This window comes from Barbatula barbatula (assembly GCF_947034865.1).
Source record: "Barbatula barbatula genome assembly, chromosome: 4".
Taxonomy (NCBI): Eukaryota; Metazoa; Chordata; class Actinopteri; order Cypriniformes; family Nemacheilidae; genus Barbatula; species Barbatula barbatula.
This window is the reverse complement of record NC_136768.1, coordinates 24,465,693-24,491,923: the sequence shown is the minus strand read 5'-3', so window position 1 is coordinate 24,491,923 and position 26,231 is coordinate 24,465,693. Positions and strand designations below refer to the sequence as shown.

Sequence of the window (26,231 nt, the reverse complement as noted above, 5' to 3'; positions counted from 1 at the left end):
ACTGCATGCCTGATTTGCTTCGTTTGCTCTTTGATTTGTTCCAGAAGCACTAAAAAATAATTGCAAATGTAATGGACAACCAAGATTTCACAGATCTGCTAACCCCTTGTGATAGATGTTTTCTGGTATTAGTTCAGATTCACTGTGTTATTTCCACTGGCGAGAGTAAGGTAAGGTCATAGTTCCTCTAATGACATTCTTGATGTATAAATGTTGACATTTTCGCATCACATGCTCTTCTAGCATTAAGTAACATGACACAATCTATCTAGTGTGATGTGCTGTGAATGTACAGTTTTCGAGTCAGGGCCCCGGGCCACCAGGGGGCCCCTGTAAGTAAGATTCCCCTTAGGGCCCTCAAATACTGATTAAAGTTGAAGGACCTAACCAAGGTGCACTATAATATCTGGAGAGAGATGTCTGTTACCATTTCAGCCATGGTTACCGGTAAAGTTTCCTCCCCTCGGCTTATTATAAAAGTAGAGAAAAAGGTTTTCCTGTAGCGGAAACTGGTAAAGCATGGCGCTAGTAACACATGTTCATTGGTTCCTAGGGAATGCGTGGCACCATGCATGTTTCTTTACCTTTATTGAATTTAAAACCAACCAACATGATGTCTAGAAGGAAAAAAATTTAAGTCCTTTTTGCAACAAAAGCGAGATATTTCGAATTTTGTCTTCGACATGCTTGTTTTCTGTTTCGAGTCCTGATAGCCCCGCCCAGAAAGTCAGGGTCCACATATATGCATAATAAATATCATATATGTTGTATATCACATGTGTTGCACAGCATTAGGTGTTAGTACAAAAGTGCAAAACATTTATTTGGAAATCATGTTTATAAGGTACGACGTCACATCTGACATCCAAAGCCATTTGTTTGTTTAGTGGAGATTTGTATGTGGACTGTTTGTATCCAGAGTGCCTTTTCCGTCAAAATAAATATGCGATCCACTTTGAATATGATATGTCAAATTAATGCTATTTACAATAAGATCTACAGAATATTTACATAGTAAGTAGATTTATTTGAAATTACTAACGTGAATGTGTGGTCAAATGGTGAAGAATGACCACAGGACTCATAAATATTGAAATATAAATATTTCCAGATGTACGTTGATGCACGTACTGAGATGAAATAAAATATCCTTTAGTAAAGTAGTATGTATGCACCTTGTATACTCAAATTGGTTTTATTTTCTCTTCTGGGTTTGTTTTAAAAAAAACATTACATACAGTACCAAACTATTGCATTCTTTCAGTGACAATAATGGATTTCCTGTTGTTAAGTTCTATTTTGTCACATGACAAGGCTTTACCGTTGTAATATTTCGCTGCTGTCCTTCCTTCATTTCAATTAAAAAATGTAATAAAAATGTCAACTTTGACAACACAGTATTTAATCATTTTAAAAGTGTTTTCCATTTCCTTAAAAACAGCAAATTTGGACTCGGAAGGACAGCAACAACTGATACATAGACTAATATACACATGCCCCATGAGAGGTAAAAACAAGGGAATGCAACAGTTACTATTGTGTATGATAGCCTTATCAATAGCCTATCAACTGGCTGACATAGAAATAAATCCCGTTCTCCACATCTTACGTGAGGCCCAAACCAACTTTAAAGAGGGATGGAGACTAAATGCAGGATAACAGTGACATGCACGTGGTTTCCAATAAGAAAAGTCCGATGGAACGGTATACTGATTTCGCCACAGGTCACTGTCTTCACTGCTCATTGGACGGGAAACAGGAATTTATATCATACAGACGCTTCCCCCACACTTCCTGTCTGTTGGGGTTGTTGCGTGAGATCGTTGACGTCTGAGGTTTGGAGCTCAGTAGGTCTGGTCATTTTGTGCCAACGCTGAGAAAGACAGACATAAACCAATACTTCACATTAACATAACTTGGTATAAAAATGAACATTTGTATTACAAGCTTGAAATAATCTACAAATCTTATTTATGTATTCAGAGAGTTTGAGGAAGGGAGGGAGAGTGGAGAATGGATGGGAATTTGATTCTGGAGATGTTGGTCGGTTGAGGTTGTGGGGTGCTTTCAATAAATGCATTATGGGATTAATCCCAAATCCAAACACAACAGCCAAACATATGCATGCGCGATGAATAAAAGAAAAATGAATCGGAGGTCTTGCCTGCTTAATGCTGCCTTTGGTGGTGAAGAACATATAGATGACATATCCAGGTACAAGAACCATAGAGGACAGAGACATAAGCCACCCAATGCCCTGACCCCAGGCGGGGTACACATACTTCCCCAACGTCAAAGGAGTCATTTCAATGGCGCTGAACGTGAATACACCCTGCAAACAGATATCTTATTCAAGCCCACAAGGGTTTAACTATACAGTGCAGTAACTATACTGTTATTAACAACTCAATTAATCTTACGGTTGAATGTGACACAAATGAAGTACTTACCAAGCAGATCATTGGGGTAAAGTAAACCCAGCACTGTTTCCAAAAGCCACAAGGCCGATAACCAATCATTTCTTCTATATTTCCATAGAATTTATCTGCCCCTACAGAGAGAAAGATAGGTTACAATACTTAGATTTATCACAGAATCTAGATATACAATGATAGACGACTTAAATGTGAATTACAACCGTGACAACCATGAAAATTTTAATGTAATCATTGGAGAAATAACAGTGCCGTTCTTAAAAAGGAAACCAAAAATATCCCTGCGGGTCATGTGACCAATTTTCTGGTACATTAATTGGCTAGTATTTGAGTTCTTCTTTCCTGAAAAGCATTGACCAATGAAATGGGCATCTTATTTTCTTTAAGACTGAAGCAAGTAGTGTACACATCGAGGGTCAATTATAATTTCATGATGGACGGATACATTTTGGACCCTAGGTCACGATTTACTTTTCATATAAACACAGAGAATGTTTCACGTTGTGTGATGCATACCATAAAACCAGGAAATGGAGATGGTCTCAAAGAAGACCAGGAACAGGAGACACATTCCGCTTGCTGAGTAGTAGTCAAACAGTTTGAATACGTACAAGCCACCCTGAAGAAGGACACACGCACGGTGAGTTACATTGAAAGAGTGCTGACGTTTTCAGACGGTTGATTTTACCTGCGTAATGTTGGAGAAGCCGATAATAAAGGATATTAAACAAACGATAAGAATAAACAGTTTCTTTCTCTTCCTCAGGACCGTGGGATATTCATCCATCAGAGCGGTTATGAACCCCTCAACTGTACAAAACTGTAGGAGAGAGATATTATTGATGAATGAAAACGCCGTTATTAATAATAATAAATGTATTCTCAGAATTTCACAGCTGGTTTGACCAACAATTAACGCGAAACCCACACACAACGTTTTAAAGTGTTTGTGTGTGAAGTACCTGACTGTCCAGCCCAAGCATCATAAGCATTGAAAAAAACAGAATAGCCCAAAGTGAAGACATGGGCAGTTGGGTAACAGCCTGAGGATAGGCTAAAAACGCCAAACCCGGACCTACATTGAGATCATAAACATTTTCAGGCGTCCGTAAACTTCACATTAATGGTTTTACACCAACTGACAATAATGGTGAAATGACCTGAGGCGGCCAGTTCTTCAATGGGTCTCTTTGTGATGTACGACATGAAGCCCACAATGGAAAATATGACGATCCCAGCAAACATGCTGGTGCAGGAATTTATACAGCACACAATGACAGAATCTCTACGAAATAAACGAGAATCGCATGAATGTTGAATAAACAGAAAGCAATATGACACACAAGGTAAATATTTAAGGTATGCATAAGAGATAATGCCATTCGTTGAACGCCTTTTTTATCATTCATGTGTTTATTTTGTATAATATACACCTCTGCGGCGTCATTTGTTGGACATTAGATGGCATAGCAGGTTATAACAGCCACCACATACAGTTTTTGAAGAAAATCAAATAGTTCTCACTTATAAACGTTATTGTTGTAGGGGTTGTAGCTGCCCAGAGCAATAAGAGACCCTAAACCTAGACCATACGAAAAGAAAATCTGCGTGGCAGCATCCAACCACACCTTGGAAAAAAAAGAATACACAGTGTTGTTAGTGTTGAACAAAAATGTATTCGCCGATACTCGCTTCACTGATACCGAATTTATAGGCTACCTCTGATTTTAAAAGCTTGTTAAAGTCAGGGGTGATGTAGAACAGGATGCCATCTTTAGCCCCAGGAAGAGTGACCCCGCGGAAGAACAGAATGAAGAGCATGAAATAAGGATAAGTTGCAGAGAAATACACCACCTGGGGTTGATGAAAGACAAAGGAAGAAAGAATCGTTTAAACAATTAAATAATAAAGGCGTTAATGAAATGCTGGTAAGAACTTGATATGTGCTGTGTAGGATAATGATTGTCCGTGGTAAGTGGTGTCCATCAAGGCCATGGACTGCCAGAAAACGTGTTTCCCTCAGTGCGGTAGATTCAATTCAATTATCTATTATATCAAAGCTATTTATATTGATTGAACATTATTGTCAAGACATGTCTGTAGCCTAAAGACTTTTGCTATTGTCCAAACCAGGAAAGTTAAAAAAAATAGGTTTACTTTATCCTAGCAATTATCTGTTTGGATTTTCGTTCCAGTTGGACTTTATTTTCCAATTCAAAATATATATAGATTAATGGGCAGATACTGGTTAAAGGGGCATGTAACATAATAAGTACATTTAAGTGACCAATCCATGGTAATTATGTAAATAAATCAAAGCTAAAAGCAAACAGACAGGTGAGGAGCTGCCTTAAAAAGAGAAATACAAATATTGAATTAATAATATAGGCACTCACCTTCCCAGTCCACTCTACACCTTTCCAGATGGAGAAATATACAAGAATCCAGGACAATGCCAGCGTTCCGACCAATGGCCAGCGCAATTCCCCCGGTTCATCCAAACCATTTGTTATCTGATGCATGTTTCTCCTAATGCGGAAAAAACATGAATTTCTGTTTATTACAGTTATTAAACCATGGTTTGAAAACGTCTTTATCGCAGACAGGACAATTCGGCCACAAAATGTTGAATTGCCATCCATAACCTCAACAGTCAAATACAGTTTTTTACTGTTCATTTCATTCAGGGTACGAGTGGCACATGCATAAATACACGATAACACGCATAACGTTTCGTGGTTACCTTTGGCTTTAATACAAAAAAATTGTCTATTTTATTTGCAATTGAGAACAAACGGAAAAACGATAGGAATCACAAATGGCCCAAATAATAACGTTCCATAAAACATTTTATTACTCACTCCCAAAACTCATTTACGGCACTGGTCAGGTTGGTGGTGTCCATAAGACTGTAGTTGGAAAAACAGCGCTCAGTGTTCCAAGGGTTATCACAAGTTTGCCATGGCAACTCCTAAAAAAACCAATACAATTTAATACAATAAACTGAAATGAGTAAAGCAATGCATGGTGAATGCATTTCACATCCCAAAGCTGAAAAGGCAGCACTATGTCCCGATAAAACAAAGGCTAATTTTCAGGGCTTCTCTTTGCACCGCTTTTAACGGGAGAGCTTTTATTCCCAAGGCACATTCATTCTGCACAAAACAGACGGTTATTATGTTTTCTGTGGAGCCTTTTAAAACACTCTCTAGACCAAAAGACAGACCCACAAAGAGCTTAAGGGGCTCGAGGGGCGGAGAGACGTAGAGAGAACGAGGAAGGAAGAGAGACTTTGGAAAAAAAGAAGCGATTCCGAGCAGACTTTGAATTTGTTTTTTGAAAAGACAAATTTAAATGTACTCACTGGGCCAAATAAAGACACGGATGGTAAAAACTAATGTAACGTATAATTATAATTGACCCACAGTGCAATGGAAAATCAGTGAAAATGCTTTTTTTTAAGAATTAAAGCCCAGTTAAAGCACCTCCCGTCCCCACAAAAATTACATTGACAAACAGTTATTAAGGAGTTTGTCATTTTTAGTCACATTAAATAGAGTATAGCAGACTAAATAATCTAACTTGGGATGCGCCTGTTTCAATGGGTATGAATCATTGCTACAGAAGGGGACATCACAGGAAATATCCCACCAGGCTATTGTGATGTGCCATCTGGCTCTTTAAGACCTAATACTTTATACATAGAAAAGGCACCTATCTGTTATTGCTATGCTAAATTCTGCTGCAGAATTCCATGTTGACTGAAATGAATCTGTGCACGCATGATGTGCAGATGGTGGCTGAAAGAAGCATTGTTAAAGATGAACAGATGTTGGATAAAGGCGATTTAATAAAAGAAAGGACGGCGACAGGGATTTGTGGATTTTGACGGACACTCACCGCTTTGAAAGAGCTGAAGAGGTAATATAAAGCCCAGGCGATAATGACGATGTAGTAGATGTTCAGCCAGAAAGACAAAACAACAGCAGCCAGACCGACACCTGACAAAAGAGTTTAAGAAGGAAGCCTTTAAATGAAGAATATTTGTGTCACATCGAAACAATCATTTCAGATTTTAGATTGCTCAGATCACATAGGGATTCATCAAAACTGGGAAGAAACATGTTTTCCTGCAGATTTTTGATTTCGGGCCTTTTGATTTTCTTACTTTTGATGAAAAATACAAACAAACCAATTTTTCTTCAAAAATGTATTTCAGGGTCCAATGAGTCACTCTGTACGTATAAAGTGCACCTTAAAAATGAAATAAAAAATCAACAGGAAACCGATACAAGCAATATAAATGTGTGTATGCACATATTACTCACCTTTCATCATAGGTATTAACTTCCATACCCCTAGGCCCCCTACTGAAGTGAACTGTCCTAATGCCGTCTCCAGCAGAAACAATGGAATGCCAGCAAACACCAGAGTAGTGAAGTATGGAATCAGAAATGCTCCTAAAAAAGCGTGAAGTAATGCAAATATATGTAATCCTTTTTTTGTAAATGGTCTTTGAAAACAGAATTAGTTGTGCCTGATAGGTCAATAAGGTTTAACATTAGATGGGGTGTCCAGTTTTTATCCTAGCGGGTCATTTGACTGCTTTGTATCAAACACACAACAAGGTTTGCTTAAAAATAGGCAGGTTTGGTTGAAGCTAACTAGGCAAGACAGTGACCCTCCAGGAGCAGGATTAAAGGCCTTGTATTATGTTGTTTTCATCAGAAGTTATAGGGCTATATAAAAAGTGTACTGGGCCCAAGCTCCATCACAAGAAAAGTTTCTACATACAGTATATTTACTAGAGACTCACCGATACTAAATTTCACCACCGTTACCAATAGCCGATTATTCATATCTGCGGATATCGATTTAGATTCTCAAGATTACATTTCTTAACTTTCTGAATGTTGTTAATTCAAATGAGTATTTATCTTGAACGTCAAACTGGTGATGTTTCTTAACATTTTCTTTATAAAGGGCACAAATGTATGGTCGTAAGTGTGAAAACTTGCTATTATTGGCCGATATATCGGTGCATCCCCAATATTAACAGTAGGCGTGAGGACATTAGCTATTATTAATTGGGAAAACGGGTCAAGCTAATCTGTGCGAAGTAAAAGACACTCCTCAAACCAAAACCCCCTGAATGGTATTGTGCTGATCCAGGCCCTGCCATTGTGGTTCAATCAATGTAACAAAGCCCTAAGCATATCTGTCTCTTACCTCCACCATTCTTTCCACACAAATACGGGAACCTCCAAACGTTTCCTAATCCAATAGCATATCCCACGCAGGACAACAGGAAGTCAAATTTGCCCTTCCAGGATCCCCTTTCTGGCAGTTTATCATCCTTCTCCGTCTCCCCAGAAACATTGTTTAGATCCAGGTCTTCAAATGGTACTGCCTGCTTCACATCCGAAGGAGAGTTGAGGTCCACTGTGCTCTGGCCGGTCTTTCCCATTGTGGGAAAGTCTGACAATAGTCCAAATCAGTCCAGCACTGTTTTACTAGGACTAAGCATCCAGTTCTGGTTTAGCCGGAAGTTCAGTTTGTTTAGAAAAGCAAACAAAAACAGGATTTTTCTTTTAATTAAAAAAAGTTTTAGCAATTAAAAGACTTAATAATAATTATCTTTATGAAGATTAGAATACTTGATTACAATACTTGATTCTAACTGGTCATGTGGAATCAATCCGTCCCTTCTACACTTCACCTAAAAGCAGTTAAGCCAAACAAGGATCACTCATCCACTTTCGTCCTCTTTCTTAACAGACATGCTAATTATCAAATTGACATTCCTATCAGATTACAGCTAATGGGAAAAAATGGTGAATGGGTATTTATGAAGCCCTGTTTCGGTTTAAATTTATGCTTCAAATCAAACCCAGATACCTAATGCATGAAAGTCTCCCTTTAGTAAATAGTCATTCAGAGAACGACATTGTCATCAAACCGCGGTAATTTGTAGTATGCAATTCTCCTGGCTTATTAAATTCTTATGACGGCAATCACCTTAAAAAATAACAAATAAATAAATGTATACCTGTGAGAAATTGGATCTCCTGGATCTCGTGCAGGCAGGTAAGTTGATAGGTATACTCATGAATCCAAAATATATCTAAAACGACTCGTCTGTGCTAGCCACCCCGTGCCTCCATTCACAACAAATCCAAAAGAAACTGACCCAAGGTCCCAGCAATGGCAAAGATTTTCCCTTTTTTCTCTTTGTATCTGGAGGGGCCCCCAATGCCTTGCTGATGCGGTGGCTGGTATTGAGCTCTAGATAATAAACTTCGACCTGTAGTTTGATAGAATTATCGCTTTACCACACTGAAAGCCCGAGGCTACCAAAGTGTCCCAGAATTGAGAGTGTGCATTCTGTTTGTGTGAATTGGGTGTGTGGCAGGATATGGTTGTGTGTTCAACCATTCTATGCCAGCTTGGTTGCCATGGGATATCCCCTTTAGAAGAGCTCTCCGTTCTATTGAAGGGGCTTGTTACAATTTAAAAATGAAGCAGGCACGCTGCCTAAAATACAGACGGCAGGACGTCTCCCTAAATGACTCCAAAGGCACAAATTTCTCAGTAAAGTCCTCTATGTTTATACCTAAACAGAATATATTTTTCAAAGTTAGTAAGGTGTCATTAGATGGAGCATTTTGACATCATTTTGACTTGTGAATAAAACACGATGTGTGTTAAAGATATGACAAAATTAGCTTAACATCACAAAGAACCATTCAGTCAAAGGTTCTTTATAGAACAATGGCATCAGGAACCTTTTGAAGCACCTTTTTTAAAGAGTGTCCATGGCAAAGATGGAGTCTATCACACAGGGATTACCAGACTCTTATATAACATGACTAAGTACAGTATGAATGCACCACTTGTATGTGTTTATTACACATTTTCGTTCAAAACCATGGATAACATGAAGGTTCAACCATTGCAGCTTCTATTCTATTCAGCCTATGTTGGAACATGGCTGTAGGGATTTGCTTCCATTCAGACACAGGAGGATCAGTGAGGTCAGGCTCTGAGTCAGCTTTATAATTCATCCAAAAGGTCTTCAATAGAGTTAAGGTATGGGCCAATCACGTTCCTCCAGACCTGAACAGAGGAACTGAACATTGTCCTTAACCTCTTTAATAAGTATCTGCACAAAAAAAGCGAGGATCTTTTTTGTATCATTGCGTATATTCGAGTGAAACGGCTTCTGAAAAAAATGTAGGGTGGGACTTGAATTCATAATTTGAGAACTGATTGGAAGTTGGGCAGTGAAAACAGAGCCAGGTCTGAATGTCAAGTGTTTAAAGGAAGCAATTCTACTGGAGTCCGGAAGATTTGAAGGCCAATAATCCAATTGGGGACATTGACCACGTGAACTCTTTCTTCCAAAGGTTGTCTTTAATACCGCTGAAGAACACAGAATGCTCTTTAAGTCATGTTGGGATCAAATTGATCATTAGACAGTTTTGTTTAAATTATGTAATATCATTTAAAATGGTTCATTATGGTAGTTGCATGTGATGTTGTATACAGTTTACAGTAAACTGAGTCAGTCCAATGTCCAACAGACATTGCTGCTTGCATGTTTAATCCAGCAGCCTCCCTAAAATGTCTCTCAGCATGTTACAAATGTTTCAAAAACATTTTGAAATTCCACGTCTCCTGTTGTGAGAACTCGACAGCTCTCATAGTATTATACAGCAACTTCACAGAATCACCTCTGCTATGAGTAATCATTTGGCAACCAACCACGAACATGTTGTGTGGAGAACAGTTCAATCACTCGCTTGGCATGTGGCATATCCATTTGGATGTCAAATTTTTTAGGCTGTGGGTTGGATCCCAGGGGATTGCAGATACCTATGTAAAATGTATAGAATAATGCTATGTAAGTCGCTTTGGATAAAAGTGTCTGCCAAATGCCTAAATGTAAATGTATTTACATTTTAAGTCAGCTTCACTAGGGAGTTTTAACATGTCAGTGCAAGTTCATGACAAGAAGTTAATAATGATTTAAATAAGTCTGTTGTTTATAGAGAAGATTCTGGTTTCCAGGCAGATAAGATAATGACTGCATCATATAAAAATGGGTTGGGACAAAATGCCGGCTCGCGTGAGGTGGGACTCTGATGGAGAAAAGGAAAATATATCATGAGTTGGGTTGCATAAATTTATTCCTTCTTGAATATTTAAAAAGATGGCCAAAAAGTTGGTCATGAAGGAAATGGTTTCATTCAATAAGCCTTTAAAACAGTATTTTTAATGCACTTACAATGTCAGAAAAGCTGAGGTTATTTGTATTAGGTTTGTCATTTGCTGCAATCGTTAAGTGACAGGAAGAGAATTGGAGTTGTCAGAGTTGGTCTTCATCACTCGTTGTATGCTGCCCTCAAATCAATAGAGGCTAATTACACTTTCACGATGAACCTGTGCGGCCCGGGGTGACGACACAAAGAGATTACAAAGTTAACATGCTGCTTTGCATTTGAGAAATGTTTACGAACGCTACCAACGATGCTTATTATATTGCTAGTTCGCTTATATCTTGAGTTTAGCTGATCGACCCACAAACCATCTCTTGAAAATGTGTGATTTTCTTTATATTCAAAAGTGAAGGCAATTCAGAAAGGTAGCTTTAAAGCCATTAAATTAGCAACTTTCACATTTAATGTTCAAATTATGATTAAACTAGCTAGTTTTTAAAGGCACTTTTCCATACATTTGCGCAGCCTTGCAAGATGCCAAATGTGAAGGCAGCATCTCATGCACTGTTTTTAAGAAGACAATCCCAGAATGCATTGCAACTTTGTATATTGTTTTGTACATTGCAGTGCTAAAAGGGAACAAAAATGTTTTTTATTTTGTAACGATAAATTTAGCATGTTGTCTTTAAAAAGCATAAATGTCACGGGCAAATCTTGAAGTATTGCTGCATTAGTTTAGCAACGTGGTACTATTCACTTTTATTGATTAAAACGAAAGTGTGCAGTTTCGTAGGGGTTAAGCAATGTATCATTTTTGGAGGATCTATTGACAAAATGTAGATATAATAACTGTCTTCAGGGGTGTATAAAGGTCTTACATAATTCTACCGTTATGTTTTATAATCTTAGAATGAGCTATTTCTATATACATACACCGTTCCTTGCATGAAATTCGCCATGTTGTTTCTACAGCAGCCATAAACGGACAAACTGCTCAACAGAGCGTTTCATCCAAACATCTTGGCAAAAAAGCGAAAATGTGACGACATCTTACTTCTGAGTAAGCCACCTTAGTCCTTCAAAGTGAGGGGGGGGCGGGGAGGAGTGAGCTGTAGGTTGCGATTCGCAACCCCACCGCTAGATGTCCCTAAATTTTATACACTGGACCTTTAAAGCAAACCAGGAGAAGATCCCTCTTAGAAGCTCTTTTCAAAACCACGCCTCTTCTAAAACACATTCACGGAGAAATACAGATGTGTGTATGTGTACTTTATTACAGTATGTGAGAGACATGAGGGACAGTTTAAGATGCTAAAAAGACATATTTGTCATTTTTTATAGTCACTGCAGCAATTTTGCACCTTCAGCAAAGCGTCCCTCCCAAGAGACCCATTGAGTAGAACTCCAATTTCTTGCCATATTTTCAGCTCAAGTATCTTGTAGAAAATTGCCCAGCTGTGGAAAGAGCGTTGTGCCCCCAAGTGTATCATTAAATAAACTGAATCCCTCTTCACGGCACACTTAAGTCAAGCAAATTGCATTAGGTGTACATATTACAGGGTTTTAGAGAGAGGTAATGATCAGGCAGCAATGAAGATACATTGGTCAGTTTTTGTAATACAGAATATTCATAGATGGTCATTTGAAATCATTTGAAATTAAGTTTATACTGGGGGGCTTAAGAATTCCAGATTGAATTTGACCTATATCAAATTTGCTCTTAACATGTAAATTTCGCCTTTATAAACCCTCTATCAAATTCCAGACAGCAACTTTTTTGTAGACGTTATTTATAATTATGCTATAATAATTCAAGCTTAGATAATACATTTACAGCTAAATAGGACCAGTCACAATGACACCTCATGTTAGTCATGCAAAATCTAAAAACACAACTCAATCCACACCAGAATTTTGATTTATGATGTTGTTTCGGATATGCATATTCTGAACAGAGACTTCGCAAGTAGATCACAGTTTCATGAGTTTCATTTGTGAACTATCGATAAGTGCTGCAAATATCTCAACACTGAATTATCACCCAGAATAACACATGTATTGGCATGCATAGGTGTTTCACCCTCATAAGACCCCCTTACAGTGTAATTGGTTCAGCGGAAACATCCAATGCCTTAGAGAGATGCTCTTTAATTGGTCTCTCAGAGTAAACCAGCCCCTTTAACCCACCCCTTGTGCTATAACAGTCAGTAACAGACCCTAAGGCCATGACAAAAACATTTCCAGTAATTGATTGTCCCTGTAAATTACATGGACGAGAGACTGAGTTTACAGTTAAAAGAAAAAGGTTGTTCGTCTATATTACGGTTTACGAAAAGTTGGTAAGCTATACCACCAACAAGGACTTATTGAATTAATCATAATGCATAAGCTAGCAAAGAAAATAAAAGCACTATATTGACAAAGAACAGATCTTTTTGAAAGAATGTATGGCAAATTATTTGCACAGATGTCCACATTAAACAAACACAAACATTGACCTTCCAGGTATGCAGAAGAACAATATGGTTGAATGATGCAATAGGAAGGATACAAGTTAAAAGAGGATTACAAAATATATCACTATACCAGACACCAAAAAAACAGATGACAAAAAGATTCAAATTAATTATAATTTCTTCAAAAATATTGGTAATGTATGAAACTAGATGAAAAATGGAGGGTAGTCCATAAATATCTTTTATTTTGGAACCACTGTAACAGATTTTCCAAAGACATTTAACATTTTCTGTTTTTTTAATACTAATCCTCAGAACAAGTATCTTTTCACAATACTTTTCTTTTATTATGCTTTTAATACTACACAGTTTCAAATAATCTTAATGTAATATATTTAACAACATAAATTGCCACAAGCTCCAGTTTCAGTTATCCTGAGAATATTGTGTAGAAAAAAATTTAAATATGTATATAACATTGTGTTATCCTTAAAGTAAATATGAATTGACATTGTCAATGAATGCTAACTTGATCAGTTAATGAGCTGAGCCTACAGTATGGGCATAACATTTATTCCATTCTAGAACAAACAACATAATACGATGTAAAATGTTCTAAAGATGCCTCGTGATTTTAAGTAAAAAATATGATTATATGAATATCTAAACCGGACCAAATAATGTGGCCAGAATAAGTCATTTGAAGGGTCTGTTAAGCAAAAAAATACAAATGAAATTCATAAAGGTAATAAATGCAGATTTAACAGTGTATAACATCTTTATAAAAGCAGAGAAAGTCATACAGCATCATTTCCTTCACAATGGTGCATCCTCAAACTCCACTGGTCAAGTCTGCGGTGGCTTTTTCTTCTTCATCTTCCTGATTGCTCTGGGATCTTTGTGGATTTTTGATGACTCGATTGAAAATTGTAAGATGTGGACTGTTCGGTCGGATCTGCTTTAGGTCACTAGAGGGAGTGATGCTGTCACGACCCTAAGAAGATGGAAACACAGGTTTACAAAAATCCTAAAAGCACAATTCCATGCCAAAGAACTACTGTACACTATTGATCATTTTAAAATGAACTTAACAAATCACATCATCATATGGAGTATATATACTGTATATTAGGGTTGCATGGTGTACCAGTGCTATGGTAGCATCGTGATGCTAAAGCTTCAAAATACCCGTAAACGGTAGTATCGTAGTGCAGTAACTAATTTTGCATATAGGCATTCATGTTTGAACATCTGTTGTTTGCAGTGTTTCTCTCCTAAATGAATCCGTGTTTTGAACGACTTAGACGAGATAAAGGCTGCATCCAAAATCGCCTAATTTCATACTATATAGTAGGCGAAAATGAGTCATGAATACTATGTCCGAAACCTCAGTATGCAAAAGATAGTAGGCGAGAAATACCCGGATGGTCTACTACTTCCGCCAAGATTCATGAGTGTGGATCGGATGGACACTTATCTACCCCATGATGCCACGGGAGCTGAGAAACGGTCAAAGTATATCAAATAAATATAGCGGAAAAACTTTAAGGCGGACGTCTGTTTTAAATGTAGGTGCCAATAAATGAATTTCTCGTGACCAAATTATGTTTTTGTCAACGCTCAAACAAAAAACTAAAAGGTTGTTGTTAATACGTTATAGGTCACATGTCCGTGTCAGCCAGCATCCAGTTCTTGTCAGCCGGTATCCAGTTCCTGTCCGGTCCATCAGCCCAGGTCTGGTATTCCAGTCCAGTGCCGCCAGTATTATTGTGTTTTTTCGAAAGTCGTGGCCTTTTTGTAGACTCCCTTGGACCCTTGTATTCCCTTCTCTTGCACTTTTGTTTTTTATCATGGTTCCCTGTTTGTTGGTCAGTGTCTGTCCCGTCTTGTTTGTGCCTTGGGGAGCGTCAGGTTGCCGCACCTTAAGGAGGGGCTTCTGTCATGGTTCTGTCCCACCTTGATTTGCTTTTCTTGACCTAGTGGCAGAACCATGTCAGAACCTCACGTTTTTTGTGGAGAGAGGCAATTATGGCACTTATGGCCTTACATACACTCTCTCCTGTCTCGTCTCTGATTCCGCCCTTTCGTCTCCTCGTTATTGCTTGTTATTGATTTCATGCCCTACACCTGTTCCCTCTTGATTTGATCCCTTAAAATCAATGTTTATCTTTAGTCTTGTCCAGTGTAGTTTAGTCCGTGTTCCTGTCACTCCGCCATGTTTTACCTTACTTTGTATTTTACCCTTCATGGATTTTTGTTTTGTCTTTTCTTAATAAATGTCTTGTTAACCCTCTGCATCTGGGTCCTCTGTTCATGTCTCACCTCAAGATCCTGACAGTTTTTAAATGTTACGACAGTAAATATTAAAGTATACTACGGTATTTGCCAAAATGTATCCAATTACTAAAGTAATACTTAAATTTTGTACCGTGCAGTACAGTTCACTAAATACAACATGTTTCATTTAGATCCGTGTATTAAAGAATTTTGGTCTATTTAGTAGATTTTAATTATGAACATGACACAGCATCGCAATACTACTTGGTACCGTGATATTCCAGCCGGTATAGTATCGGAAAGATATGTTTATGGCACTGTGACAACCCTAATACATATAACTTAAAATCTTGTGATGTAAGAAGCTTAATACTCTGCCATTGTAATGACAAAAATCAGGACGCCACATTTGGAGGAAATACATTTGGAGAGAAAATACATTTGATAGGAAATTCAGAAGGACAGAAGGATTTATTGACTATTTGGATCAATGGGTTTCTCACCTTTCGTAAGGAGATGAGGACAAAAATTGGAATGCAGATCATAGGAAGGAGCGTGAACAGCGGTGCGATTTTGTAAGTCCAGTCGGGCACAAATTCATCAGTGGACACATTCCTACTACCCAGCAGGTTATATAGAAGCGTGGCCTGAAGATAAGAAAGGTACAAAGCATAATGAGGTATGCTTTGTATGCCGCTGTACATTTTCAAACAATATAGGAAGAAAGATATTCCAAAGCATACCACACTTTCTGTGCAAGTGTGTAACAATGTATAAAAGATAAAAGTTACCAATACACTTAAAGATGGAAACGGAGATACACAAACAAACTGCAGAGCTTGTTAATGGTTTGATGAATGGAGGGATGCAAATGGTCAAATATAAGCAAGAATGAACCAATGTCAATTTGTGAGTATTCTGGGATGATAAATAAAAACAAGAGCAGAACAGTGAGACACAGAAACTATTTGAACTCACGCCACAGATGAAAGGAGTAATGAAGAGCCAGCAGTACTTCAGCAGAGGAAATGGTGCATATCCTATCATATCCTCAATGTTGTCAATGAAACGATTTGCACCTGCAAGCCAGTCATTTACAATGTTGTTTATTTGCTTCCTGTTGACGTTTTATCTATTTTGGAATCAAATCTGTACTGACATCATTGCATAACTGACCCAGAATTAGTCTCATTTAGATACATACGATCAAAAGTATTTTACAGTATTTTAACTATTGAATAAAATGTACTAATAATATTACACGATTCTTGTATTTGCAATGACACGTCCCATTCTAATTTATATTTAAATGTATTATTAAAATGTAATGGGCATTACTGGGAAATGAAAGGGTTGTGGTTAATGGTTATCGATGTGTAACGAATGGTCAGGTAATCTAAAACAAAAAACTTGTGTTTATAACTAAATCAACTGGTCTTATAGGCTTTTTTATCAGGAATGATTTGGATGTTTAGAATCATTCATAACACTATAAGACCAGAAACATTAACAGATTTTATGTTGATTTTATCGAAAATGTACATTTTACAACTGTATCACATTCGCAAGAACTGGTTGATGTATCTCACCATAGACCCATGCGACAACAATGGTCTCAAAGCAGGCGATAAAGAGCAAGTTGGTTCCACTGGGGCCGTAGGTGTCCATCACATTGAACAGATGGATTCCACCCTATAAAACATAATCCAGGAAATAAAGTTACATAGACATCCATCAGCCACACCCATTCATCCATGCTTTATTTGCATCAATCCATCAGATTGTGTAATGTCTGCCCGTTCATCCATCCATTTGTACCTTTGTGATGAATGGAAGACCCAGTAAGAAGCACACAACAGCGATGCCTAACACTAAAAGCTCACGCCGTTTGCGTAAATGTCCAGGAAACAGATCAGTGAGGGCTGTGGCTAAACTCTCCACACACACAAACTGAAACGCACAAAAACACACACAACACACATGCATTAAATCCTATCCACTCAATATGAACAAAATATTACACTTGAAGGTTAATGTGTAAATACATAATTCTACGTATTGTTATTTTTATATATGTAGGCACACAATAATAAAGATATGGAAGAGCTGTACCTGGCTGTCAAGGCCCAGCAAAAGTATCATAAGAAAGAACAGAAATGACCAGAACTGGGTTCCAGGTAACAGAGACAGAGCTCTAGGATATGCTATGAAAGCTAATCCGGGACCTGCAAGTTAAAGAAATATTTAACGGTATAACATTTACAGTATATGGTATAAATATTTTAAAATGCCTTTCCTAAAATGTGAGTTATTAAAATATGTTATTGTGCTGTGCCCACAGAGGCCAACGGCATTCACTTTAGAGACTATATCTTTGTGTGAAATATAAATATAATTCATAAGAACAATGTGCTCCAAATCTTTATTTAAGGACCAATTTTAATGACCTTACGGCACTCTTTAGCTCTTTTTACAATGTGGAGTTCCTACCTTGGAGGAATCTAAACCAATCACATGTGTTGTATTAAGATGCTCTCTTGTGGTTGACAGCAGCATAGCACGTAACTATGACCGACCCAATTCAAGCACTGTGTACTATATAACATCCAAACAGCCTGATATTGATATTAGTAATAGTATCTACCTGATGATACAATATCCTCCATGGGTAAACCAAGCTGTTGGGACATGAACCCCAGGATAGAGAAGACCACAAACCCAGCAAAGATGCTGGTTGAGCTGTTCAGCACGCAGAGTGCTATACAATCCCTGTGCAACACGGGATACAAATATTCAATGATAGATGACAGAGAGCTGGTGCCACATCAGGAAGTGAGGCATGTCTGAGGTTTAACATTAACACAGAAGGTTACAGACTTGTAGCAGTTGTTGTTGTATTTGTTGTAGCTGCCAAGCGCTGTGAGGACTCCTTGACACACGGCGTACGAGAAAAACACCTGAGAACCTGCATCACGCCAAACCTGCAGAAAAAGACGATCAAGGACAAAGCTGATGTGAATTTTCAATCTCCTGAAACTTATTTTACTCTTATTCTGCTTTATAATCAAAATAAATAACTAGAATTGTTTTGTGTTGTGTGTTGTGTGTTGTGTGTTGTGTGTTATGTTATGTTATGTTATGTTATGTTATGTTATGTTATGTTATGTTATGTTATGTTATGTTATGTTATGTTATGTTATGTTATGTTATGTTATGTTATGTTATGTTATGTTATGTTATGTTATGTTATGTTATGTTATGTTATGTTATGTTATGTTATGTTATGTTATGTTATGTTATGTTATGTTATGTTAGTATATAGTTTGTTTACTGTTAACTTAATAATTGCAGATATATATTAATACCAAACTGTAATCATAAAATATAAAAACAAAGTCAGTGTACACACTTGCCAAATATTGCTACAAAATAAAAAGAATAAAAGAATAATTTCTAACAGTAATAATATTAATTTCTTTATGTATCGTGTAAGAACATAATGTCATATGACATACCAGCACTGACAATTGTGTTTAAATAAGATGATTTTTTCTCTGCGTTCAAATGATTTCTGTAAAGCGGCCTTGCACCCATCGACATTTAAAAGAATGAATTATACCATTTCCCGCATTCAACCAATTTCATAATGGTGTTGACTATCAATACTACTTGTATTCTCGCACATAAGGGCTGAAGCTTTCAGCAACCACCGGTGTTTTAAACAGTCAGCTTTATGTTTTTGTTATTTTACGATCACAATCGAGTACCCAAACTAACCGTTTTGTAAGGTACATTTGTAGAGAGGCCATTTATTGGGCATAATATGTGAATTTTCCACAATGCCCCTAGTGGTCATTTCTTTTTTTGTAGAATATAATCTTTAACAACACAGTTTTCTTTGCAGTGGTTTGTGCATAAACCTTGAATGGGCCTCTATTACTGCACATCTGGTTTCTATAAGCGGGGTTAGAGTTGACATCCTCCCTCTTTCTTTTGTAATGCTAGTGTTTATGAACTTTTCACAGACTGTATATACGTTGTACCCCACTCTTTTGTTATTTATACACACGTCCTGCGTGTAAGTGAGGGAGGGAAATAATGGAATCCTTTGGACATGGTTTGGTTTTCCACAAAAGCCATTTCTTAAGAGCTTCTCCTCTGGTCTTTCCAGGTGTGTTTTTCATTCCTTATTTCATCTTCCTGTTCTTTTTCCCAATATTCTTCTTGGAGACTGCGTTGGGTCAGTACACCAGCAAGGGAGGCGTGACCGCGTGGAGAAAAATGCATCTGTGTACTTCCATAGGGATTCTAAAGCTCCTATTATTCACAACAACATAATAGGCCCTATACCGCCGAAAAAACTCCCCATACTACCCACACAACAGATTTCCCCCCATCTTTTCTTGTCAAGCTTAATTTGACAGATTAGGCACTTTAAACCAAGAAAATCTACATTTTTGTTCATCTCTGTAAAAATCCTTTCAAGGACTAAAGGTCTTGCATTAAAGATCATGTTGGCCTTCAAAATCAGAGCCAAGGTTCACGAAAACCAATCTTACTGTCTGAAAGCACTTTTCAGAGCCAACATATCTTGGAAAATGCAGGCGAAAACAAATATTGAAAAAAAAGACAATTGTGCAGTTTAATATTAACTGTCTTGCACTATACTGTTGCAATAGTCACACAGATATAGTGAGAGGCACATAGCAAATGAAACAGATGTTTTGCTGATGCTTTGTGGTACGCGGTGGTTTATCATTAAAACATGACTGGAGGCATTTCTAATTTTAATAAGGTAAACACGGCTGGCTCTATTTAGAAAAATATATCCCAAAGAACCTAAAATATTTTATTGCAAGTCTGAAGTACCCCTAGTTATGCTACCTTAAGTGATCCAATTTTGGGACTTTTTTAAAAGTTACCGCTTTTAAGGGTAGAAAACGGAAGCTGTGTTTAACTTACTTCAGGGTTGGAGAGTTTACTGATGTCAGGATAAAGATAATAAGTAATGCCAGTTGCGGCGCCAGGCAGGGTTACACCTCTAATAAACAGGATGAACAGCATTAGGTATGGGAACGTAGCCGTGAAGTACACAACCTGCGAAACATTGACACAAAAACACACGATTTAGAACAAGTCAGTTCAAATCTAGTCCTGAAGGTTTACATGTCCTGCAGAGTATAGTTCCCACCACACCACTTTTATATACATATCATTAACATCTGCACAAATAATGTTTGTACTTTTATAAAATGGTGCCGACATTTTCCAAACCTTAATAATAATAATATGCATCGACTAGCTTTTGAAAAAGAAGCATTTCCTATCAGCTTAGTTGTAAATCTATATTCTATATACAGTGGTGTTTCATGATTCATAATTTTATTGCTGAACAGAAGATGTGTTAACAGACCTTGCCTGAGGACTTGACTCCTTTAAAGATGCAGAAATAACAGATGACCCAAGCCAGCAGAAGACACATGGCAAGATCGCCATTCACGCCCTCCAGACTACCGCTGTTTGATACCCGCAACATGCGATGACTGAGGATACACACAGAACAGCACCAATCGATTCACTTAGGAAATATAATAAACAACACATTTTCCTGCTTTTTTCTGTAACGTGCAGGTCAAAAACTATATGGAAAAGGAAAACCACTGCAGCGAAAATAACCCATAAACACAAACATGCCTGTGGTAGAAACACATGTTTCCTTGATGGTAGTGGGTTTGAGTCTAGAAAGCTGCAGAAGAAAATAAACAGATTGTTCTCATCGCATTCTCCGTCTACACGTTCAGCCCAGATTGCCCAACAGCTCATGTCTGCATGATGAAACGTTAAAGGTCTCTGTTTCACAGATGTTCGCATGGACGTTTTTCTATTTTCCCACCCTTTGCAAGGGAAGGGGTTATCTCGCACATTGTAAAAATTTACGAGAGCTCCTCAAGATATTCCCAAATGATTTACATGAAGGCAAAGTGAAAGCCGGTGCCACCCAACCAGTTTTTTTCTGACTCTTTAAAGCTGCAATCTGCAACTTTTTTACGGTAAAAGCGAGTCAAAACCAGCTCACGAGCAAGAACATAATCAATCCGTATTGAAAGCTGTCTCCCAATTTGATCAAAAGTTAAAATGACGATTCATTTATAATATGAGCTGCACGGTCGGGTTTTTCGACACATGTGAAAATAAGTATGGAAAGTATCCTGCAATTTTATTGATCCAGCAGAGGTGGCGATAGAGACACAAAAGTTACGGATTGCAGCTTTAACTCTCTAAAACTGGAACTATTCAAGATTTTAATATTTAGCATCTTGCTCAGACCAAGTGCAGGAGTGAATTCCGGATTTATTCTGGAAAACGAATGTGCAGTTAACATTGGACGAACACTCCAATAACAATCCTACAGACAAACATTTTAACCGTTCGTAAATATCTTTATTGTCTTATGATTAGTATTCTATATATTTCTTCATTTTCTATTATTTTTTGCCTCGTATTTCTGGACTGTTCTGTACTTAAAATGGCAATGCAAAATAGTATGTAGCCAACTCACAACCAGTAATCTTGTTCAGGGAAGATGAATTTAAAAGGCGGCCATTCGGATCCATTTTGAGAACTGAAAAAAGAAAGACAAAAGAAAGTAGTTTTTAACATCCCTCTTTTCAAACAAACTGTTTACTTCCGTTTCTGTGTTGTGACAAGTCTTTAATCTATTTCTGTTGTCATATAACAAAAGACACAACTGTGTGATTTCAAGTTCAGACTAGAAACATACTGTCGTATACAGCTGCATGTTCATCCCACCTTTCTCAAATCAAAGGAATGAAAAATTACAAAAACTGTTTTGTTTATACAAAGCGGGACCTTTTCCAAACATGTTTGCAACCATTTAAAGCTTTCAATCCAAACATCCGAGAGAACAAGAGACAAAACAAATCCTTTTATTTTCTACTCTCAGATGTTGGAACATGTGCTTACCTCAAGCTGGAGTTGTGGCCAAATTTCTCTGTTTCATTGAAGAGAAAAGACCAGTCATTGGGAGATCTCTGCTCACCTGTGTATGAAACACTTAGATTTTGGCAGTTTTCTGTTGGTAATAAGAGATAAAGGTTTTATTAGGAATCCGTATTCAGGTTTAGAAGAGCCAATAACTAAATAACAAACTAGATGAGAAAAAACGTAAAGGTTGCTATGCAATCGCTACGGTATTGAAATCCAATATGTATTTGTGATAACTGTCTCAAAACATCTCTGTAGTTTACAAATATACACAAAATTAATAAATCTTATAATTTACGATAACACACCTCACCATAGTGACGCAATTGGACATGAAAAACATCAGTACTGTTTAAAAACCTGGTTTATTTTCACACGGGATTGCCTGTTACACACATTAAAGGGAATGAAAACTCCGTCACCATTTACTTACATTCGAGATGTTTCGAATCTGTATACATTTCTTTGTTCCGATAAACACAGAGACATTTATTTGTAAGAATGCTTGTAACCAAACAGATCTCGCCCCCCATTGACTCCCATAGAAGGAAAAAAATACAATGGTAGTCAAAAGTGCCCCAGAGCTGTTTGCTGTCCTACATTCTTCAAATTGTCTTCTTCTGCGTTCAACGGAACAAGCACCGTTAATTAATATTGGCAAGGATCGAAGCGCAGATGTTAGTGCCATCCAAAGTCATTCAGTCTGTTAATCCTAGTATGAATACAGTTTGTAAAGCATTGCTTCGCACGATACGTAAAGCACACACCTGTGTTCCAATAGTTGTTGCAGGACGTCCAGGGTAGAGTACTCCAGAAAGAGTTGAACAGATAGAACAGAGCCCAAGCCAGAACCACAATGTAATATATATTCAGATATATAACTATTACTTGAGAGGCAACGCCGACCCCTGCGAACAACAAGACAGACAAAATGTGCCTATACCATTCATGAAATTGCTCTATTTAATGCTGACATTTTTAATGAAAAGTCTACAAAACGTTTTTTTATTGGTACAGCGTGTCTTCTCATAAAAGGGTACACGACCTTCAAACATCGGGCAGATTTTTCTCCACGCGGTCACGCCTCCCTCGCTGGTGTACTGACCCAACGCAGTCTCCAAGAAGAATATTGGGATTCCACAAAAGAACAAGAAGATGAAATAAGGAATGAAAAACACACCTGGAAAGACCATAAGAGAAGTTCTTAAGTCGTTGACTTTGATACGAGCTGAAAAGCTCGTGCTATCGTGATCCTTAGGGAGATAATACAACATAGCAGTGAACTATTCTTAAATAAAACTGTTTAAGGCATTGACACTCTTATTCACATTTGGTTAGGGAGCTTGAGGGGAACTTTTTCATTCAAATGCCTCTTACAAAAATCAGGGAGGTTTGGAGTCGCTTAACTTCTGTTAGGTTTCTCAAGTTCTTTGAAGGGTTTTGTTTTATATTTGCATAGAATATGCAAAACGTGTATCTATGACTTGCGGGTGGACATCGCTATGCACTTAAAGCTAAAGTATTTTAAACATGTTTAAAACGGTTTATAGGTTGTGAAATGGTTACACATAGGTTAGACTGTTTTGGGTGGTTTTTATAGAGATGGCCATAAAGAATTACTCCCAAATCCCTGTGATAATCTGATCTCTTGAAATGCCTCTGGTATGTGGGATTATTTTGTCCATTTCACCATTTATTTCTCTTCAAAAACCTTCAAGGTGTCACTCATGTCCACAAAATCAAAGCTTTAGGCACAGATGTTTGCCACGGACTCCGTACATGGGTTTAGAAATATGGCTGTATTAGCATGTGCATAGCAAAACGGGGATGCAGAAAAACACAGTAGCCTATTGATGACGTTATGAAGCAAATGCTTCAGTTGTGATGTGCTGACTCTAAAAGGTCAAACCCATCTCATACTGCAGGGCTTTCGAACCCCCTCCAGGCATGTGCCTCTTTCTCTCCTCATTCCCACAGAAGTTAACATTTTGAGAAACGGCCATCCCATAGTTATAAACTTTCACCTACCGCCTCCATTTTTGTAGCAAAGGTAGGGGAAGCGCCACACATTTCCCAAGCCTATGATCTCTCCAGCCATGGACAGCAAAAACTCAGTCTTGCTGGCCCATTTCTCTCTGGCCTCGGGCTGGTTGGGATCTGCAAACTCTTTTTGCTCCTGTGGGTCGGCAGCAGCGCCATCAGCAGTGCTAATGCGTCTGGTCTCTTGCATGTTTTATTTCTTTATCTCCTGGTCTTTTCTGCCGTCTTTCCGTTAGCATTCTGACAAGGCATAATGATAGTAATACATTCATTTTAAATATCACACAAACAGAACAATGTTTATGAAGTTTTATGAAGTGCAACAAATACATTTTTTAAATCCATGAAGAATATTAGTTCAGAGAATAGGCAGGTTGTGCAGAGAGATAAGAAGTAGGTTAAAAATGTAAGTGATTCATTAAAGGAAACTAATGGCGTTTGTTTTTAGATTTTGTCCTTGCACAATTCCCATACTTCCATCTGCGTTATTTGATAGTTTTGATAACTAGAATCCTTCGCACATACAAAGCTGGGTTTTCTTAGAGAAGCACACATTAAAGATAAAAGAGAGAAAAACAGGTCAAATGTTTTATCCAAATGTAACAATAATTAAGTTCTGTTGTCTTTCTGTTAGCATTCTGACAAAGCATAAATAATATTAAATAATCATGTATTAATGAATACAGTTTATAGCCTAAATGCTTGAAATGATAAATGCAGTGCCCATAAAGGGCTTTCTTTATAAAAGTAACATTTAAATTTCACTGGCATCGAAGTTAAGTCCTCCAATACATTGTTTAAATCCACGATGAATATTAGTTCAGAGAATATAGGCAGGTTGTGCAGAGACATATTCTATCAAATAAACTAACAGAATTTGTTTAACGTTTTATCATTCCACAATTCTCGTTCTCCCATTGATGTTATTTAAAAGTTTTGATAACTAGAATGATGCGTAAAATACCACATCTCACGCGTAACTTCTATATTTTGCGCGCGTCCGGTAGATACTCCTACAAGCGTGCGTACATGCGTCCTATAAACCAATAGCCTCTCAATAAATCAAGGGACATTAAAAGGTTTGTTTGGAAGTTTAATGCACATTACAATAAGAAATGAAACGCGTTGTTTTGAGCTCTAAAAGTCTGCACGAAAAAGCAAGGACTTACCAAAGTTCTGCACAGCTGCTTACAGGGTACAGCCTACATGCTCCAGGAGTCCACTTGCAGTTTCCTGCGTGAATGTGTGCAGAATGCACGCGGCTTATTAGCGCTAAGGGCGTGTCGCTTTTTGCGCACAGTGCTAGATCATGGAGCGAGTTTCATGGGGAAAGATTTCATGTGTGTTGCCAAATCTTTTTTTCTTGTTACAAAATAACACGACCTATACATGACTGAACACGATGCCATGTTCTTAATAATGAGTAAGATTGCAGCTATTTGTGTGTGCTACAGCTCAATTGTTCACATTGCTCACATTGTAAACAATCTTCATATTTCAACTCAAAAATTTTAGTTCAAAGCTTCCGTTAAGTCACTTGAAATAAACTTATACATACATACACACACACACACACACACACACACACACACGCACACACACACACACACACACACATACATATATATTGATATATATATATATATATACACATACATACATACACACACACACGCACGCACACACACACACACACATACATATTGATATATATATATATATATATATATACATACACATACATACATACATTTTCAGTTTTGTATCTAGTTTGGTTTCCCCCATCTTGGGTGTTTGTT

The 26,231-nt window shown here is 37.6% G+C and overlaps 2 protein-coding genes across 4 annotated transcripts; both read right to left on the bottom strand.

Annotated features, from left to right (window-relative positions):
• Positions 1-1,009: 1,009 nt before the first annotated feature.
• Positions 1,010-8,635, bottom strand: slc6a1l (solute carrier family 6 member 1, like). 3 transcript variants are annotated; one of them, XM_079453932.1, is made up of 16 exons: positions 8,485-8,635; positions 8,106-8,154; positions 7,665-7,968; positions 6,764-6,895; positions 6,336-6,436; positions 5,297-5,406; positions 4,832-4,964; positions 4,155-4,289; positions 3,960-4,063; positions 3,596-3,720; positions 3,398-3,510; positions 3,124-3,255; positions 2,952-3,054; positions 2,451-2,551; positions 2,165-2,332; positions 1,179-1,873 (listed from the first exon to the last, which is right to left on the bottom strand). In XM_079453932.1, exons 3-16 carry the CDS (start codon positions 7,900-7,902, stop codon positions 1,769-1,771), a joined length of 1,800 nt encoding a protein of 599 aa, XP_079310058.1. In that variant the 5' UTR covers positions 7,903-7,968; positions 8,106-8,154; positions 8,485-8,635; the 3' UTR covers positions 1,179-1,768. The 3 variants fall into 3 exon arrangements, with proteins under 3 accessions (XP_079310056.1, XP_079310058.1, XP_079310057.1); XM_079453931.1 differs by having other exon boundaries at positions 8,093-8,154; positions 8,485-8,633; XM_079453930.1 differs by lacking the exon at positions 8,106-8,154 and having other exon boundaries at positions 1,010-1,873; positions 8,485-8,627.
• Positions 8,636-13,267: 4,632 nt separating this feature from the next.
• LOC306892705 (sodium- and chloride-dependent GABA transporter 2-like) lies at positions 13,268-25,779 on the bottom strand. Its single transcript, XM_079453929.1, has 16 exons — positions 25,602-25,779; positions 24,421-24,672; positions 23,438-23,572; positions 23,160-23,300; positions 22,372-22,480; positions 21,947-22,009; positions 20,801-20,930; positions 20,350-20,484; positions 18,265-18,368; positions 18,032-18,156; positions 17,500-17,612; positions 17,206-17,337; positions 16,977-17,079; positions 16,366-16,466; positions 15,891-16,034; positions 13,268-14,104 (listed from the first exon to the last, which is right to left on the bottom strand). Exons 2-16 carry the CDS (start codon positions 24,620-24,622, stop codon positions 13,943-13,945), a joined length of 1,899 nt encoding a protein of 632 aa, XP_079310055.1. The 5' UTR covers positions 24,623-24,672; positions 25,602-25,779; the 3' UTR covers positions 13,268-13,942.
• Positions 25,780-26,231: the final 452 nt, after the last annotated feature.

Excerpts from the sequence above, each read along its gene's own strand:
- slc6a1l (XM_079453932.1), bottom strand. The coding sequence starts at position 7,902 with ATGGGAAAGACCGGCCAGAGCACAGTGGACCTCAACTCTCCTTCGGAT. Across the intron at positions 3,256-3,397 it reads TGCTTGGGCTGGACAGTCAG|TTTTGTACAGTTGAGGGGTT; the intron begins GTACTTCACACA and ends TCTCTCCTACAG. Across the intron at positions 2,552-2,951 it reads CTCCATTTCCTGGTTTTATG|GGGCAGATAAATTCTATGGA; the intron begins GTATGCATCACA and ends TTCTCTCTGTAG.
- LOC306892705 (XM_079453929.1), bottom strand. The coding sequence starts at position 24,622 with ATGCAAGAGACCAGACGCATTAGCACTGCTGATGGCGCTGCTGCCGAC. Across the intron at positions 23,573-24,420 it reads TTGCTACAAAAATGGAGGCG|GTGTGTTTTTCATTCCTTAT; the intron begins GTAGGTGAAAGT and ends TGGTCTTTCCAG. Across the intron at positions 17,613-18,031 it reads GGAGGATATTGTATCATCAG|GTCCCGGATTAGCTTTCATA; the intron begins GTAGATACTATT and ends TTTAACTTGCAG.